Source organism: Cucumis melo, chromosome 1, assembly GCF_025177605.1.
Source record: "Cucumis melo cultivar AY chromosome 1, USDA_Cmelo_AY_1.0, whole genome shotgun sequence".
Classification (NCBI taxonomy): domain Eukaryota; kingdom Viridiplantae; phylum Streptophyta; class Magnoliopsida; order Cucurbitales; family Cucurbitaceae; genus Cucumis; species Cucumis melo.
In genome coordinates, this window is record NC_066857.1 from 36,910,786 (window position 1) to 36,930,120 (window position 19,335).

Below are 19,335 nucleotides of genomic sequence, written 5' to 3' on the forward strand. Positions count from 1 at the left end.
ATGTGATTTTATAAAGTTTTTTTTACCCATTTCCTTTTTAGTTTTATAATTTTTTCTCTCTTTGTTAAAAAAATAGTTATCTTATTATTTTGAAATTTTATTTTAAATAACAAAAATATTTACTAATATAAAAAAATAATTTTGTTCATTTTGTTACATTTGAAAATAATTCTATTATTTTTATAATTTTAAAAACTAAAAACATGATTGTTGATTATTTTTGGGCACTTTCAAATATGTCAAACCATGCACATTTTAACATTCGTGATAGTTTGGATTTGCGAGTAACTCGACAACATAAGATAATAGAGGTTTTTTAGCATACTTTTATGTTGTAGAGGCTAGTAATACGTAATTTACCCATTTAACTTCTCACCTACCTTTGTGAAATGTCCATTGAAAATATGGAATGTTTCATATACTTAGTCTTTACGAGGTCCTTACGTGACTTGCAGGTTCTTAATGACTCATGTTTAAGTATTATGTCAATCCTATAGAGGTTCTTTTATTGTTTCTCTTAACTTCCTCACAAGTTTTATTGAAGTTTTCATGGTTGTACGAGCTGCCTCACAAATCATTGGAGCTTTCATCATTGCTCGTCTTAGCATTCGAGTGAGTTGTTTGAGCTCATTCGTATGTTTTATTTAGATCTCGTATGGACCTTTTAAGCTTCTCCACTAAAATTCTTGTGGATCCATTCAGTTTTTCATGGTCATTTTAATTGAACCTGACTTATATTTGTATGTCATTGTTTTTTCTTGAGTCTCATATTTCTTTATAAACCATGAATTTTAGCACGACTAAATAGATCTACGCAACAATTTGAACAAGTGACTTCTTTTATTATTTTTTTTCCTTGAGTCATAACATAATTTTTCCTTTAAAACTACAAAAGTGTTACCATTGTATGAAGCAATACTCTACTTGTGATTAGTCGCAACAAATTTACTAGTTTAAGAACTTATATTTATATATAGTTTGTAACTTTTAGTTAACTAAAGAAAAAAGGCAACTTCATTAATAAATATGTTAGAATAACTTTGCATTGCCCACAAGCAAGGAATCTATTTGTACAAAACAAAGGCTTGTGGTAGAAGGCATTAGAGAATTTGACATTCATAGTAATATACCAAATAAAAGATAAAAACCTTAAGTAGAGAAGAATTAAATTTATGCTAAAAGACATTGTTGGAGAATATCAGCTAGTGGTAAAAAGACAAAATACAAATCCTAGGAGACTAGGATGAATCAAAACATCAAAGGGTTCGAAATAAGAAAAACAATTAAAATCAATTAAACGAGCTGTAGACGAGTAAAACTTTTACCTAAGATGCTTAATTTCAATGCATATCGAAAATCGATTGTTAGTTTATCTAAATGTCTCGTCATTAAATTAAGAATCAAACGATGTGTCCTAGTTATTTTGATAGGATAATATTTCCCTTCTTTACAAACTTATGTGGTCTATAAAACAATACTTTCAAACTCAACTTACGGCCATTTAAAAAAACTTACCTCTAAACTTAATTTGGGAGTTTAGTGAATGTTGGGGTAATATTGAACATGATGAAATAAATCAAACGATAAGAAAAAGGGTTGAAGATGAAAGTATACATAGGTTCAAACAAAGTCTACGAGCAAATTTACAACTCATTTGAATGAGAAACTCATGGAGTTAATCAAAAGGGTTGTAATAAAATGAATGAGAAATAATAGCATAAAATTTGAGGGTTTTCTTTCTAGAGATGACTAGACATTCAAAGAATTTCACCGATTCAAATTTTAAGAGAAACCTTATTTATAATTAAAAATTTCATACCATTCCCCAAAAATATAATAAACATATATATAAAAAAGAACACATTGACATAATTCTGTTTGAACGGGTGTAAAAAACAAAGAAAGAACGAAACCTTAAAAACCACTTATACTAAGTGGTATCTTCAATCACATAAAAACGAATATAAGATAAAATAGGCACGTGTTAACAACTAGAACATTCAAGAGATATTTAGAGAACTATAATATATCAAGATTATTAAGACGTTGGAATATTTGTCTCAAATCGAGAATGGAACAAAAAAGTAACTTTAAAGAGTGAAGCGATGAGAATATAACGAATTTCCAATAGCAATTCAGATTCAAAACATTTTAATCCAAACATGAATTATTTATTATATTCAATTCAATTCCCGTACAAGTGTCCAAACACCCACTTAATTAGTTTCCAATTATAACAATTATGAATTCAATTATAACATTTACAATATCATTTCATTTCATTAATTAGTTTCTATATGCTATGAAAAGGATGCAATGAATGGAAGAATGAAATGAACTCAATTAATTTATTTAGGGCTTTAATTGATACACCACATAAAAGAAAAGAAAAGAAAAGAAAAGGCAAAAGTCTTTGGATTGCCCTTTCCCTAATATTACGGTGTTTGTTAAACGTTAAGTTATGTACGTTGACGTTTACCACAACTCAATACGTGTCAAAGTATTATTGGTAGATAACTTACTGGTCAGTGAAGAAAATCAGAACCTCTCTCCCCATTTTTTAATTTCCAAACAATCAACATTTTTCTTTATAGTTTCAAAAAAGAAAAAAAAAAAAAAACATTTTATTTCTTTTCTACATTTACCAAAAATCCCCATTTTCTTCTCGGCGATCTTTGTTCAATACCATCCTTCAGCGGCTCTTCCGTTTCCATTTCCATTTCCATTTCCATTTCCACTTCCCAGTTTTCTTCCAAACTCAGAAAAGCACCTTCGTGCTCTGCATCTACGAAGAGATCCTTTCAATTACTATCATTTCCATAATTTCCAGACGCTTCAATCTCTGCCATTTTTGTTTCTCTTTCTTTATAAATCATGGTGTTTCTTGGTGTTATTTGATAGATCACTCGACTCCGAGTCGGAAGTTATTTGCTGATAGTGAATCTGGGAAAGGTGATTTGTTGTGCCGGAGCCTGTTCTGAGATCCCATGGCTAGGACCAGATCGTCTACGAGTAAATGGAGGTATTGTCATCCATCGTACTACCTGAAGAGACCCAAAAGATTGGCTTTTCTTTTAGTGGCATTCGTTTGCGCTAGTTTATTAGTTTGGGACCGCCAGACTCTGCTCAGAGAACATGAGGTACTGTTTGAGTTTTGGGTATTGCTTAATTTTCAAATCGTAGAACTTACGTAAATGTTAGTTTGGTTGCTTTGAATTTTGGGGGATTTATGTGGAATTTTTGTGAAGGGGCCGTGTAAGTTGGGTTGCCTTATCTTCAGGACCGTGGAATATGAGAAAAATGCAAACAGTTTAGATTCTGAATTTGGCACTTCAATGTTTGAATGGGTTCTCTCCTCCTCATCTCCATTTACTGGTAAACGGCGACTTGTTGGGTAGAGAATTTATCGAGAAAATACGAATCTCAGTAGCTCGTTTTGTCCCTTTCGCGATAACAGTTAGTTTTGTCTTGTCAAGTCCACGTCGCAACTCACCCAACCCACGTTGTCGAAACTGATAATTCGTCATGTTTGCCAACTATTTCAATATATTGCTACCAATGGATTTTAAATTACATGTCTGAGGATTAAAGTATAAATATGCTTGACAAACTATCGAGTATGAATGTTAATGCCGGTTGGCTGGGTCCTCATTCAAAGAGCGAAAAATTCACTTTTGCGTTTGTCACTTCATCTTCGTTTTTTCCCTGTCATTGAACAACCTATATTCTTTCCTACTCACGAGTGACTACACAATATCAGTTATAACCGTTCGTAGTTATTGTCCTTTGCAATTATAATTTATAACCAAACTTGTCTGGATTAGCTGTACTATCTAATCTATCCACGGATCCATTTTGGAAGTGATATCCAGGTCGAGCTAAATGGTCACACTACTTATAATTTTATGTTTACCAAATTGCTTTTGTCATCGACCTTACTTGAACAAGATCTATTCTATTGGTTATACCAATGTGTCCTGTCACATAGTGTATTCAAAACCTTGATTCTGTTTTGAAGTTTGGGGTAATCCCTGCATATTGATGTTAGGACAATTTTCAATGTAGTTCCTTCAGCCTAAGAGTATTTTCATTCCTGCCTTTTTTCATTGCCATCTTTTGATGTGTATTCATTACTCTTGTGTAGGATGAGCTTACAAAGTTAAAATCTGAGGTGGTACGATTGAAAAGTCTGGTAAGTGATTTGATGCATTTAACCCTCCTCAATACCACGCTAAGCTGCTTATGTCCAATCTTTCCGAATTTAAGTTATGGCCTTCATAAGTGCAAATGGCTTTATGGTCAGGTAGAAGAAGATAACTTTAAGGTAGAGAATGCAGTTGCCAGAGTTCGTGAGGAGGCCAAGGAGGAGGAGGTTGATGATCCTATTGATGCTGAGCGAAGGGAAAAAGTCAAAGAAGCAGCAATTCATGCCTGGAATTCCTATGAAAAATATGCTTGGGGACAAGATGAACTGCAAGTATGATGGGCTTTCTTCTACGTAGTATTATAATTTGTTCATTTGCCATTGTTCTATTTCATTATAAGTTAACAGTCAACATCTATGAATTGGTTTGAGAGTCGAAATTTATATGCCCAAAGTCCTGTAATTTTTTTTATGTATATAATGTTCAAAATTTTGCACTTATGCTCTTTCCCTCTATATTTTCTTTTGTCCTGAAACAGAGTTATAAAAAAGCTGAATCTACAGCCTTTCTTTATGTTTGCCGTAAGGCATTTGTATGTGTGAGATTATCGTTAGATCCTTGGCAATATTTTACATTTTCTTTGTAAATAAATTCGTCTATGTATTAGACTAGTTTGAAAATCAAAATAGAGATTTGCAACATGAGCATAGCTCAACTAGTTAACATTAGCCTTGACCAAAAGATTAGCAGTCCAAATCTCCATGTGATATGTTTTTAGCTAAAAAATCATAACTAAGAATTGCAAGAAATTTCTGCCTCCTGTTTTTCTCTTCGGTGATTCTTGTGGTTCTTTGACAGACTGAAAAGGAATTATGCATTTAATTCCTTTTTCAATATTTTTGTTTCTGTAATTTGTAGAAATCATTAAGATGGCCTGCATAAAAGAATTGATGTATCCATTGTTTCTGTCAATTTTGTTGGAACAACCAGAATATTAGCTTGGGAATGTTGAACTTGAAATAACATAACCGAAAAGTAGAATGTACAAGCATCTACATGCTTGACTCTGGATATATATGTTAAAATATAATTTTGCATCTGTTCGAGAGTTGGAGTGCTTGTTATGTGATATGAAAGGATATGAATAATGAGATAGGGTGAAAACTGAGCCTTGACCAAAAGATAAGAGTTGTATTGCCTGTTATGTCTTCTTGGTGTTCTCAATCAAAACTCTTCAAGGATTATTCTAATCGGGATATTGTCTTAACTAGAATGCTTTTACTTTCTCTATCTAATCAACATTTGGCTATTTCTGTTTTCTGGGTGCACCTCCTGATGCAAAGGTTTTATGTGTTACGTTGTTAATCTCTTTGTATCTTGAGCATCAGTCTCATTTCATCATATCAGTGAAATGTTTGTTTCCATTTCCCAAAAAAAAAAAAAAAACTATATGAACTGATCATCGCTTGCAAATTCATTTTTGTTATGTTCTTTGATTACTCCCCCATAGTGGTCAGTAAGTATTAAGTGATTTGGTATGGATGTAGCACTGAGGATGCCGTTATTCATACTTTGACTAATCAAAAGTTTTGAATTTCACACTGACTGCTCTTCTGCGATTTTCTTTAGAATGATTACTCTTTTGTCTTCCTATGTTATTTTCATTTTCAACTTTATCAGGTTCTGCATTCAAGTTAATGAGTAACAGCTTTCTATTTCCTGATTGCTCTTAATTTTGGGTGTGTCCAGCCACAATCAAAAAGTGGGATTAATAGCTTTGGTGGTCTTGGAGCAACAATAGTAGATTCTCTTGATACATTGTATATCATGGGTCTCGATGAGCAATTCCAAAGAGCTAAAGAGTGAGTGTTTTGAATTTATTTTCCCCGTTTCTTAATGCATTTGACTCATTGACTCGCTTTACACATTCTAGATTTTTTGTTTCTCCTGTGAGCCAAAAGAGCACCAAAATGTTATTAGAGTTGTTTTGCTGCAAACTCAAGCATATTTTTTCTTTCATGCTTCCCCCACCTTTATTTATTTTTTATTTTAATTTGTTTTTTTTTTAATCTCTAACCTCCAATTTCCTTATTTCCATATAAACCTACGGTTACGCCAATTTGGTAGTCCTTGTCAAGATCCAAATTTAATACTATTCAACTTAAGTGTGATCTATAGTATAATATGCTGGGTTTGGTCAATGCGCTATGTGTATTTGTGGTGTCCAGAAATATTTGCGGACAATTCTAATGCCTCTAAATATTGCTTCACTTTGTAGGTGGGTTGCAAACTCATTGGATTTCAACAAGAACTATGACGCCAGTGTTTTTGAGACAACCATAAGGTTGCGTTATAAGGTTTAATGCGTCATTGATTTTATTTGCCTTTGTTATTGGGCAGAAGATCCCCGGACTTGTGGCATTTTTTGCTTCTCCTAATGAGAAATTCAAAAAGAGATGATGTCACAATTTGTTTGCTCATAAGTGCTTTCTTTTGATTGGAATCAGAGTGGTAGGTGGACTTCTCAGTGCATACGATCTCTCCGGTGACAAACTTTTTCTCGACAAGGCAGTAGATATAGCTGATAGGTTGCTTCCAGCATGGGATACCCCTTCAGGAATCCCTTATAACTTCATAAATTTGGTTGATGGAAGGCCTCATAATCCTTCATGGACTGGGGTAACTTTCTTTCTCTCTAGTTTTCCAGTGCATTCAATGTTTTCAGTGTTAGAATTAGCAGGCTTGTTGTGTGTTGAAAGCCTAAGGGTAATTTTGTAATTTATGTTACCCTAATTATTCTTTCCTTTTTATTTAGGCTCTTGTTGCCTATTAATCTTCACCTCTTGTATCATTTGTTGCATAAGAAAACTCTCTACCATGGTTTTTCTCCCTGTACTAGGGTTTCCACGTAAATCTGTGCTAGTTCTTTGTCGTTACCATCAATAGTTAGGATAACACATTCATGTTCAGTCCTAAGCTATGATATGTTGCTACTTATATATCTTTGTAATGGTATTGCAATGCCTTTTACCTCTAAACTTGCACGTTGAGGTTGCTATTGGGCATAGAAATTCCCATTTTTAATTCCACGATTGATCATGAATCATGATCTCTGACTTCGAAGTTGTTTTCTTTAACCTTTGGTGAGTATTCATCATGTTTTCTAGCTGATGTATTTTGTTCAATGTTGAGTTCAATCGTTCCAGCTGGAGGTTTCTTTAGCTATATTGTTTAAGATATGACTTGCAGTTATAATCCATTTTTTAATAGTGGTATTTCTAATTCAAATACTTTACTACTCTTTTTAATTTTTTAATAATTGTAATTTTCTTATTAAACTAATAATTATTTTTTCTTAGGGTTTTAGTATCCTTGCAGATGCTGCTACTGAGCAGCTAGAGTTCATTTCTCTGTCACAAAGGACTGGTGATCCAAAGTATCAGCAAAAGGTTAAATTTTAATTGTTTTCTTATTGTGGTCTTATATGATCTCAATACACTCGATAGAATGGTAGCCCTAGTGCTGACTCTAAAAAAAGCCGGTGTTTCTATATATATATTAAAGATAGGACGGTGGCTCTAATGTGGTGTACCAATGCTATTGTTGAAAGTGTTATTTGTCCTGAAATGTATTCTTCAATGATGTACACAATTATTGTTGATGAGGACGCTAATAGCAATTAGTGTTCCACTATTTGTGGCTTTGATTAATTCATTGTTCTACGGCTTACTTGATTGTCAAGTGCTATTCTGTGCATCAATTGGCTTCCTAGAATATTGAACGTTTGGTGTACAACATGTCAGGTTGAGAATGTAATAACACAGCTCAATAAAAATTTTCCCGATGATGGGCTGCTTCCCATATACATTGATCCAAATGAAGGAAAAGGATCCCACGCAACCATAACTTTTGGTGCCATGGGCGACAGGTATTCAATCGTTCAAGATTGAGATTTTTTATTATGTTTTTGAGCATTTTGTTTTTTTAGGTTTCCCCCCTCCATTTCAAGTATTTTTTTAAACCACACTTAATTCTTCGCTGGTATCCTTTAACTCGAAGATTTGTTGCAGCTTTTATGAATACTTGCTCAAAGTGTGGATACATGGAAATAAAACTTCTGCTGTAAAGCATTACCGGTAAGAAGCCATTTCATTTATAATCACAGTTCAAAGTGGATATATTTTTCTGTGAAGATGTTCAGGTTATTGAAATTTGGGAGAAAAATGATGGTATGTCTTTTTAGAGAGAGATATTTGACACAAGGATAATTGTAAAGGTAGCAAAACTAGTCGTCATTTTTGCATATATGTCACCAAAGCAAATAATTTGCAAACATGACAATTTTTTTTTATATCTAATAGTGAAGAAGCGAGTATAAATAATCGTTGATAACAACAAATTTATAATATTTAAATTTGTTCTGTATATCCACATGTTGTTTCCTTGTATTTTGAGCATTAGTCTCTCTTCATTATGTCAATGAAAAATTATGTTTCCTTTAAAAAAATGAAGGTACAACAAATTTACCATTTAATGGTAAATGAAGTAAAATAATACGATTTCTATATATCATATTTCTATATATCTTACCGATAGTAGACATCTATCACATATAGACTTCAACCAGCTATGGGTCTATTATTGATAAACCTCAGTCAATGATAGGTCCATAAGTGATAGACATCTATCACTGATAGGCCTATTAGTGGCAGATCTTAATTAGTGATAACCCATGAGTGCTTTGATGGGTTTAGTAGTATTATTTTAATTTATTCTTAAACTTCCTATCTTTTAATATGGCAGAATTTGATATACAGAACTGTTTGTTGGTATTTTGAATTTAGGGAAATGTGGGAGAAGTCAATGACAGGCCTTTCAAGCTTGGTTAGGAGGACAACCCCATCAGCTTTCACCTATATTTGTGAGAAGAGTGGAGCTTCCCTCAGTGACAAGGTAAAGTCTCAGCTAATCTTTCTCTCGTTTATGTTAAGAAAATCAACTGCCATGAATTTCTTTTCCCCTATGTTTATGACTTGCAGATGGATGAACTTGCATGCTTTGCTCCAGGAATGATAGCTTTGGGATCATCTGGTTATGATTCTGAAGAGTCTAAGAAGTTTTTAACGCTTGCAGAAGAGGTAAAACGTTTCCACCTTTTCCCCTTATGGAATAACGAGGTCTGCTTGTTTCTGATTATTTGACACTCTCTGGGAACTTCGGTTTTGGTCCTCAATTGTTTGCCTTAGACAAACATAAATCAATTTGTTGAAATGCGGTGTGTGAACATGTAAATTGGGGCATTTGGATGATTTATTTATTTTTGTTTGACTGGGGATTGATCCTAAAAGTTTTTTTCTGCACATGTTGGGTTCTAAACTCTGTTTGTTTACTAGTTTGAAGTTGGTTCTTGAGTTGTCGTTAATTCTTCATTTTATTTTTTATTTTTTTCTAGCTTGCTTGGACGTGCTATAATTTCTACCAGACCACTCCTACAAAGTTGGCTGGGGAGAACTATTTCTTCTACTCCGGAGAGGTTGGTATTATTAATCCACTAATGTAATATCTCTCACCAGTTTCTTCTTTGTACTGTGGTTTAGTCATGATTCGATTTCTATATGTAATTTTAGGATATGAGCGTCGGAACATCTTGGAATATACTGAGACCAGAGACAGTAGAATCCCTCTTTTACCTCTGGCGCCTGACTGGCAACAAGACATACAAAGAGTGGGGTTGGAATATATTTCAAGCATTCGAAAAGAATTCCCGGGTGGAATCAGGTTATGTTGGGCTGAAAGATGTGAGCATTCTCCAAACTCTTAAAATATTTGTCACTGTTTTAGTCATTTTTAAGGGGGGTGTTTGGCCCAAGAAATTTGTGGGATCCCACTTCTAAATAATATTATTTTATACCTTATTAACTTCTTAAACCGTAGGCTTGTAGATAACTCTCGCCACTTCATAACTTCTTAGAGTTTATTATTCCACCCCTTGCCCAAATATCCTCTAAAATCCCTATGAACTCCGAATGATGTGCCTGTGACCGGTATTTTCAGGTGAACACAGGTGTGAAGGACAACATGATGCAAAGTTTCTTCCTTGCAGAGACTCTGAAATATATATATCTTCTCTTTACACCACCTTCAGTCATTCCTCTAGACGAATGGGTCTTCAACACAGAAGCTCACCCTCTACGAATTGTAACTCGAAAAGAGGGAGGACACGTTGAAAGATTATTAGACGAGAAACGCAAGCCATTCATAAGGCTGCGTAGCAGGAAGGAAGGTCGGTCTGATTGAAAACGTGTTTTATTGCATTCTAATTCTTGGTAGAGTTGATTTTTATAGTTGAAAACCTCAAGCATCCTATATTATTATAGTTATTGAGATGATAATAGAGGCAGTTGTTGCTTCTGGGAAATAATGCAGCTCCCATATGTTTAGACAGAATTTATTTGTAAGATGTAATACTTAGAGATAAATCTTGATAAGGTTTTTGTTTTGCTTTTCTTTTCTTTCTGGGCTCTTGGAGATATTTATTTGCTTAACTTGCTTGAAAAAATTATAAGCTCTTCTTCCTCTTTGGATTCCATTTTCTCAAACAGTTGATATGGTGGAGGGGACATGTATATGTAGTGTCCAATAGAAACAAGGCAGCTCTGTAATGATCAAATGGTGCTGCATTCAAAGTTAGAAACTGCTGTGATGTGAAACAGATATGCTGAGGATGATTTACAAATGGATTATCAATAGAATCCAGGGGGATTTTTCTTCCCATTTCCATAGAAAAAATATACATATCATTTTTGATACATATACTCTGAAGTTGTTTAACTAGTTCATGTATTCTCAATTGTATAATTTTAGTCAATATACTCTCAATAAATCTTAAATTTAGTCCCATAATTAAAGTTCATATTCCACTTTCTTTTTTATTTTTTTCAACATATTCATATTTTTTATTTTCTATGCACAAAAGTTATTATTATTTAATTAATTTGAGTAAAAGTTAATTTTCTGGGACTAAATTTTTTAAAAAAGATTGAAAAATATTAAATAACAATAACCGTTAAAAAAATATGTAAGAAAAATATATACAATTTCAAATTCTATCCATACGGACGGACTCTATTAAAACTATTACCGGTTGAAAGTTGTATTTTAAACGCAAGAAAATTCTCAATCTTTTTCGGAAAAATATAAAGTCGTTTGTGGAAAAAAACTCTTTGCAAATTATGATTGGGTATGGGGGCCCAACTGTCTTAACCTACTTTTTTTTTTCTTTTTTCTTTTGTGCTTATTCCATTTACTTGTCTCTTTCGACATTTAATTATAATTTATAAATTCTTTATTTTTCTTGGTGTACATTTTTTCGAGCATTCTTTTAAATGAAAATATACTAAAACTTTATAAAATATAGCAAAAATTATTCTAACTATTTGTTAATTTGAAAATTTTACTATATTTTGTAAATAGTTTATTGTGTTATTCATGACAATAGGTCGTTGAAGTCTATCAACAGTAAACGATATTGGTTGTATAGCCGGTTAGTGATATTACCTATCATTAATATTTTTTTCTTTCTATATTTACATTTCTTTAAAACTATTGTTATATATGTAATTATTAACTCCAAAATATTGTTTATTGCAATTTTTTTTTGTATTTCTCTATTTTTGCTTTTCTCTTAAAACGCTATTATGTATTTAATTATTAACTCTAAAATGTTACATGTTGTAATTATTTATTTAAAGGAGAAAAAAATAGTTGAAATAGATGCAAATATAACATTATATCAAATAATTTGCAAATATAACAAAGCTTAGACACATTTTCCATGGTCTATCATTCATTTTTTAAGATAGATCATATCATCGATAGAAAAACATATCAAGAGTAAAAGTTGAACCTGTAATTTTTAGAAATTTGGAATACACTTAATAATCGTTTACAATTACGTCTTTTAAAAAATCTCACCAAATAAATATCGATTTCAAACTTACAAAATCGTTTCTATAACACAAATTTTAAGTACAATCAAATAGATAGTGATTAAGTCATGGCTTTCTTTTCTATACAGTTGCTCCAAAAGTTTTTATTTTTTCTTGAATCAAATTGCCTTTCAATTTTTTTTAATATGTGATGTAATAATTCTTAAATTTACTTAGCTATGCTTGAAAAAGAAAAGGAAAAATAAAAGAAAAGATAATGAAATTATATTATCAAATAACTTACATTAGATAGCATTTTTTTTAGACTAAGGACATACATTACACATAACTCATCACCGTCGTATCCAACCGGTCTACTTCGTAGCAATTGCTGCGAATGCAAATTTCTGGCCCGCCCTCGATTTTGCCACAGAACTCTTCTTGTTCATCGTTGTTCTTCAAATCACCCGCCGGCTCCGGCCATCTTCAATTGAATGCGAGAACATGGTTTGATATGTTGGTAATGGAATCGTGAGATTGATGTTGCTGTGATAATAAAGAATCGGGACAAAGCGAAAAGCAACCCTTGCACAATCGTTTTGATGCGAACATCCTACTTATTGCAACGTTTCGGTTTTCACCACTCTCACCGTTCTTCTTCTTCTTCTTCTTCTTATTCTTCTTCCTCATTCCGTTCTCTCTGCACTTCCTCGCCGCCTTCTTTATTTGACTCCAAAACACCACAGCAGCAGCAGCAGCAGCAGCAGCAGCAGCAACAAGAATGTGACAGTCTCCGCATTCCACTTATCGGAACTCACTTTCAGTCGCGGAGGCTTTCGTCTCCTTCCAGTTGTTCGAGACGGTCCGTTTTGTTGGGATTGATTTCATTGGACTCTAATCCCCCTCGTCCTCTTCTTAATCATCATTACGCTTTCTATCGCGGTATGTTCATTTTCGACTTCGCATTTTCTTTTGGTTTTAAAGTCATTATACTTTTTGCTCGAAATGGAGATGTATTTACTCTTGTGCTCAATTCGTAACTTTTTTTTTACCTCCTTAAAAAACTGGGTTTTTTTGCAGGTTTTTTCACTAGAGCTAAGCCTGTACAAAGAATTGAATTCAATGATTATCATAGGTAGTGGATCTTTTTCTTACGCAATTCCCTTGAACGTTATGTAGTAATATAATTATGAAATACATATACATTAAGACGTTTATCTCTTCGTAGTTTTGTTATAATTAATGTAAAGGCAAGCAATTGCCGTTATATCATTTCATTTCCGTGCTTGGCCTGATCGTGTCTTATTCAGTTTTGAAGTTTTGATCTAGTGTTCAATTGTAACTACACCGAAAAGTTCGATTGCTTTGGTCAGTGAAATGTAATATTTTCGATCTTTTCTTTAAGAATCAGCACCTTTAAACTCAAACACTATATCAGGCAGCTAAGATTCATAAAATTTGAACGTATGAAATTTTAATTTGAAATGAGCCGGTTATACTGCAGAAATTTTCATTTAAGTTGTTAGATAAGTAGGAATGTAATTTTTTCAGTTTATTTTTCAACATATAGGATCTTATAGGTAGCACTCAATGTAAATGTGTGTACTTTTGATGAAAACAATCCTCAGGAAGAGATACAGAGTAGAAGGCACGTGAAAAAGGAAATTAACTTATAATCACACAGGAATTGGGATTACCTTATCGTCACTGTTAGTATGTTTTCTTCACACATCCCATAGTGGAAGTTATTTTTAACTCATTGACTTATTTTCTTCATTTTGCCGGTATAATATTTTTATCCTAGTCAACGAGCAGTTACCACTGCTTTGTGGTGCAATTTCCTTGTTTTCTCTCTGAAATTTGGGGTTTGGCTTGCCACATCAAGTCATGTCATGCTGGCAGAAGTTGTGCACTCTGTTGCTGATTTTGCAAATCAGGTATCTTAACCATTCATCTAGCAAAGCATAACTCTCCATGTCTAATTTTAACTTTAGTTGTTAATCAACTGAATGCAGAGAAATTAATTATTTTTAACATTGTAGGCACTTCTTGCTTATGGTCTGAGTAGCTCAAGGCGTGCCCCTGATGCTATCCATCCGTGAGTTATAGATATCTTCATCTTTTTAGTTTCATCCAGTTTGTATACACATAATTTCGAATGTAAATGGCAATATTGCTTTCTACTTTATACAAGAAGTTATTTTTTTCAATCTTTCCGTGCTGGTGGATTTGGCTGCAATTTTATTCTAATAACCAAATTGAGTGGTTTTCATGCTGTGGTGCAGAAATAGTATGACCTATTACTATTATATTTTCAAAATGCAGTTTGGTTAGTTTTTATTAAAAAAAAAAAAGATACAGCCTAGTTTTGCTCAAGAATTATAGTTTGTGGCTGTTAGTTTGTGTTTTCTTCTGACAACAATTTTAATGGAAACATCTGAGGTATTTTCGTTGTTGAACAGTTATGGATATTCTAAGGAAAGGTTTGTTTGGTCATTGATATCTGCTGTTGGAATCTTTTGTCTTGGTTCTGGTGCTACCATTGTTAATGGAATCCAAAATTTGTGGACTTCACAGGTAACTGTTCGATTGAAATTTGAATCTTGCTTCACATGTTACCACTTTCAATTTTTCTCTTTTCCCATTTGGTACTTAGCTCATTTGTTGTTAGTGGCAACTCTGGATGTTATCTTCTAATTTTGTTTGCTTCAGCCTCCTGCCAATATACATTATGCAGCCTTGGTGATTGGTGGTTCGCTTATTATTGAAGGTCTGATTTTATCCTTCTTTAAAAGGAACATCTACAACTGTTCCTAATACTAATTGGATATTATCTAATTTGATTTTACTCCACAATCATTTTATCTGCTCAGGTGCTTCCCTGGTTGTTGCCATACAAGCTGTCAAGAAAGGTGCTGCTGCAGAGGGAATGAAACTGAGAGACTATATCTGGCGTGGTCATGATCCCACATCTGTAGCAGTTATGACAGAGGTGGTGACTCTTACATACTGTGGATTGATGAACATTGTTCCTAAGTGTTAAACTACTCATGTGGTAAAAATTCTTAAGATTATTAAATTAATGAAGCACGAAATGTCAGAAGTACCTAAGCTTGTTTGACACGAGGGAGCGTGCATTCACTTAGTTGATCTAAGAATTATTAAGTTTTAAAGTCAAAAATTTAGAATTGCATCCAATATGATAGAGTATTTTCTGACCTTTTAGTTTTTGGTTGTTTAAGATAGTTTTTAAATCAGTTGAATCTGTGAACTTTTAATGTCGTTGAATGAAGTATATTAATTCACGGAACTACAGAGTGGTACCATTTGATGTCAAATATATCGATGAAGGATTCTTTTTTCTACGTCTGTGGGTTCGATTTTCTGTTGGGCGATTATTTTGTGTATGCTCTTGTACGTTCTTTTATTTCTTTTTCCACGAAAGCTTGGTTTCTTATGAGAAAAAATATGTTAGACATTCTGAGCCCAGTTTTCTAAAATGTTCAGGATGGTGCTGCAGTCACTGGTCTTGTCATTGCTGCAGCATCTCTCGTTGCAGTTAATACCACTGGGAATGCAATTTATGATCCCATCGGTTCCATTATAGTTGGTAACCTACTTGGAATGGTATGTTTCCTGCCTGCAACTGTAAGCAAATATTTTTTTCTCCATATTTGTTTATTGAAAATGACATTTCATAGTGAATATCCAAAAATATGCTGGCATTCTGCACTAGATTACAAAGTGCTTCTTGAATTTCCCTTTGAGACTTGGAGGCTTGTTTGTCAGGTATTATCGATTAAATTTAGGGAAAATATCCATCCATACCCCTAAACTTTGGAGTTCTATCAAATAAAATCCTAAACGATAATTGTATCAATTTAAACTAAATGTATTAATTGACACCCTCCTTCCGATTTCGTTCAGAAAATATCACGTGAAACTTCTCCTTATTTCAAGTAAACTTCTAAATTTTCTTATGCGAATCAATTTAGGTAATTTTTTAAAGCTGCATTTTAAAATTTTCAATGTATCAATTTTACATGTGTGTAGATTTCTTGAAATGTCAGATTAATGAAATAGGTGACTGGAACCAATGCATAGATTGATATTTTTCCTTCAGTTTATTTGGAAAGAAGACTTACGGATTATCTTCTGTTTGATATGTTCTTTAAGTTTGTCTGTGAGTAAACCTTACCAAACACATAGGCTTGCTTAATTTTCTTAAATAAATGTATGAGCCTCAAATTTTAGTCACAGAAAATTTGAAACATGCATAACACGTGTTTGTTTTATTTGATAAAAGTAAATTCACTACTTTGGTATGTACTGGGTCTTCCTTAGGATGTACCCTTACCTAGTTTTCCATCCAAACATTCGATTCCAGGGTTGACGTATGATTGATCACGATGTCTTGTAGAAAAATATATTTGATAGTGAGGATTGAGAAGTTGAAATAATGAAAAGAAATGCAGTTGAAAAAACTGACCTCTCCAAAGAAGTCCAAGCCCAGCTACCTTTTGCTTCCAATACCCACTGGCTAAATCTTGGAATCGCAAGTATAGCCACAATCAAACTCTCTTATATCATGTTCTGTAATACAAATAAGTGATAGTGAAGCGAGACAAAAGAAACAGCTTCTAGAACAAAGGAAAGGGTAGATTAATAATGGAGTGGCAAAGGAAATGCATTATACGGTAGATTAATAACCGGTGGACTACAATGGTATTCTCTGTAGTTTACAATTTCTCCCATTGGAATATTATTGTTCTCTGTAGTCACAGTGTCAGCAAGCACGGAAATTTTAAAAGAGGTTTGAGCTAAAAGTTACATGAATAATAAACAATATAGTAGTCTGAAAGTTATTAAAAAAAATTCCAAAATGTGCAGGTGGCCATATTTCTCATCCAACGTAATCGGCATGCTTTGATCGGTAGAGCAATGGATGAAAATGATATGCAGAAAGTTCTCCAATTCTTGAAGAATGATCCAGTATGGTTATGCTTGATAAATCTCTCTTTGGATCTCTGCTTTAATATTATACTTCATGATTTCAAATTTTGAAGTCTTCTTCTCTAGGTCGTTGATGCTTTATATGATTGCAAAAGCGAGGTGATTGGACCAGGATTTTATAGATTCAAAGCAGAAATAGGTGGATTTTTTTTTTACTTAATAATTTTTTCCTCTAATTTTTTTTTTCTACACTCCAATGTTACACAGATTCTCTATTGCTTAGGTTCTTTCATTGATTTTAGTCAATTTAAAAGGTGAATCAAGTATCCATTACTTTCATCATATATGTTATGCCTATGAATTGCCTTCCTTCTGTATATTTTATTCCTTCTATGGTTCGTGGCTCGTGACATCCTACATCAGATGTAAATTATTCCAACTTCTACAGCTGCCTTATCATACCGTTCTGTTATCACTTAGTTGTTCAAAGATCAAAACTTACAGAAAACAATTGGTTGCAAACGAGAAAGCTGTTTCTTGTATTCTAATTGTGGGATGAAGTAGATTGATTTTAACTAAAGCACAATCAAATTGTATATTTTTCAACATGCTGAAAACCTGCGGTCATTGTCAGTTTTATTTCCAATGATTCTATATTTCAGGCAGTTTATGAAATTATGTACCATCAATATATCTTGATTTTATCTGGCTATATGAAGCAGATTTCAATGGAGTCATGGTGGTGCAAAATTATCTAACTAGGACTGGACGTGAAGAGTGGGCTAGAGAGGTTGATACTGTTTCCTTATCTTCAGCATTCTCACTAGTGTTCGTTTTTGTTTGATTTGATTTTTTAAACTCAATAATAGTTTAAGGAAATCACTGCAATATGATTTCTAGATGTTATCTCTTGTCCAAGAAAATATACATTGGACTCTGCTTAATCATGTTGCATGACTCTTCATCCATATGTCTTTAATGTTACTAGAAAATTATTTTTGTGAACTGATCATCATTCAATCTGATAATTAGAAAACCTGTCAATGTTTGGACAAGTTCTTGTTTTAAAGAGAGAAGGAATTTTGAAATCGCCATCACATTATCTATTTTCATCGTTTTTACTTTGTAAGCATTCATGTCCAATGGTAGTTTCTTAAGATGATGTCTGAACTATATCCACATCGAACAGTTCCGTCGAGCTGCGAAGAGCAAGGATGATTCGACTTTGCTCAAAATTATGTCAAACTACGGTACGTATGAAATGAACCTTCAATATTTAACAAAATTGGGATCTCAACATGTTTCGTTCACAAATTCTTGTTGCAGGTGAAGAAGTGGTTACTGCTTTAGGAAGTGAAGTTGATAGGCTAGAGAAAGAGATTCAGGAGCTCGTTCCTGGCATTCGGCATGTTGATATTGAGGCTCATAATCCTACTGGGCCAACCCCATGAGTCACAGGGAAGTCTTTCTTTTCTGTTAATATTTTACGATTTGTCAATATTATGGCTCGCTTTTAATCGATCCTGAAATGAAGGTTTGGCTTGCCAATGAGGTTTGTGCGTGTGTGTGTTAGTCAACAAGTTTCCACTTGAAGTTCACAACCTTCCAGATAGGAAATTCGTTAATAATGCACTTCAGATCTAGGGGGTTTAGGTTGGCGTACTCTCATGAACTCTTGTATGTTCAGCCTATTCAAAGTTCACATTATTTCCCTTGCATTAAAAAAAATTCATTATTAAACTTTTGATATTCATTCCAAATGTTTTATGAAGATTATTGAGGTTTTTTTTTTTTTTTTTTGGTTTTTTTTTCTATGAGATGGATTGCTTAGTTAAAGGTCAACTCGTAAAATTGTTAACTCCCCAAATACAATTCAATATTATGAAAATTAGAATTGAAAAAAAAAATGGTGATAAGTATTGATCCTAAAACTTTTGTTTTATCTATTTTATTTTGATCTCAATTAATATTTATTTAAAAATCATAAAATCTGTTTGGACTCTCTTCCAAATCAGTTTACCATCTACCATTCTTTTAGATAATACTTGGGTGTATTCGGATACTACCTGTCTTTGTGCATTCTTTCTCACCACTTGAGTAAGACTAGTTTAAAATATTCTTAAAGAAATAAATAAATAATGATAATTAGTCTCATGACAAGTTATAATTGAACGATTCAGTGGAATGAAAAGATTGTCGATGTTAGGGATGCATCTAAATATTTTATATCTCACTTTTCAACTTTTCAATTTCTTTAGTTGCATTTCTTTACATCACATATTTCGATATTAGGTTTGAAAAGAGGACAT

The 19,335-nt window shown here is 33.1% G+C and overlaps 2 protein-coding genes across 2 annotated transcripts; both read left to right on the plus strand.

Annotated features, from left to right (window-relative positions):
* Positions 1-2,602: 2,602 nt before the first annotated feature.
* Positions 2,603-11,070, plus strand: LOC103500624 (mannosyl-oligosaccharide 1,2-alpha-mannosidase MNS1). Its single transcript, XM_008463991.3, has 15 exons — positions 2,603-3,140; positions 4,145-4,192; positions 4,304-4,477; positions 5,895-6,007; positions 6,424-6,489; positions 6,653-6,824; positions 7,505-7,594; positions 7,949-8,073; positions 8,216-8,281; positions 8,990-9,098; positions 9,185-9,283; positions 9,598-9,678; positions 9,773-9,943; positions 10,200-10,428; positions 10,748-11,070. The coding sequence occupies exons 1-15, from the start codon at positions 2,988-2,990 to the stop codon at positions 10,786-10,788; spliced, it is 1,737 nt and encodes a 578-aa protein (XP_008462213.1). The 5' UTR covers positions 2,603-2,987; the 3' UTR covers positions 10,789-11,070.
* A 1,385-nt stretch (positions 11,071-12,455) lies between these two features.
* Positions 12,456-18,779, plus strand: LOC103500625 (metal tolerance protein C4). Its single transcript, XM_051091422.1, is given in 15 exon segments — positions 12,456-12,512; positions 12,515-12,580; positions 12,634-13,015; positions 13,154-13,208; positions 13,878-14,010; positions 14,116-14,171; positions 14,536-14,650; positions 14,786-14,843; positions 14,947-15,065; positions 15,581-15,700; positions 16,964-17,065; positions 17,153-17,225; positions 17,749-17,816; positions 18,216-18,276; positions 18,353-18,779. Coding segments are annotated over 15 exon segments (1,575 nt in total). The 5' UTR covers positions 12,456-12,470; the 3' UTR covers positions 18,478-18,779.
* The last annotated feature ends 556 nt before the right edge of the window (positions 18,780-19,335 follow it).

Excerpts from the sequence above, each read along its gene's own strand:
- LOC103500624 (XM_008463991.3), top strand. The coding sequence starts at position 2,988 with ATGGCTAGGACCAGATCGTCTACGAGTAAATGGAGGTATTGTCATCCA. Across the intron at positions 6,825-7,504 it reads ATAATCCTTCATGGACTGGG|GGTTTTAGTATCCTTGCAGA; the intron begins GTAACTTTCTTT and ends ATTTTTTCTTAG. Across the intron at positions 8,074-8,215 it reads TTTGGTGCCATGGGCGACAG|CTTTTATGAATACTTGCTCA; the intron begins GTATTCAATCGT and ends GATTTGTTGCAG.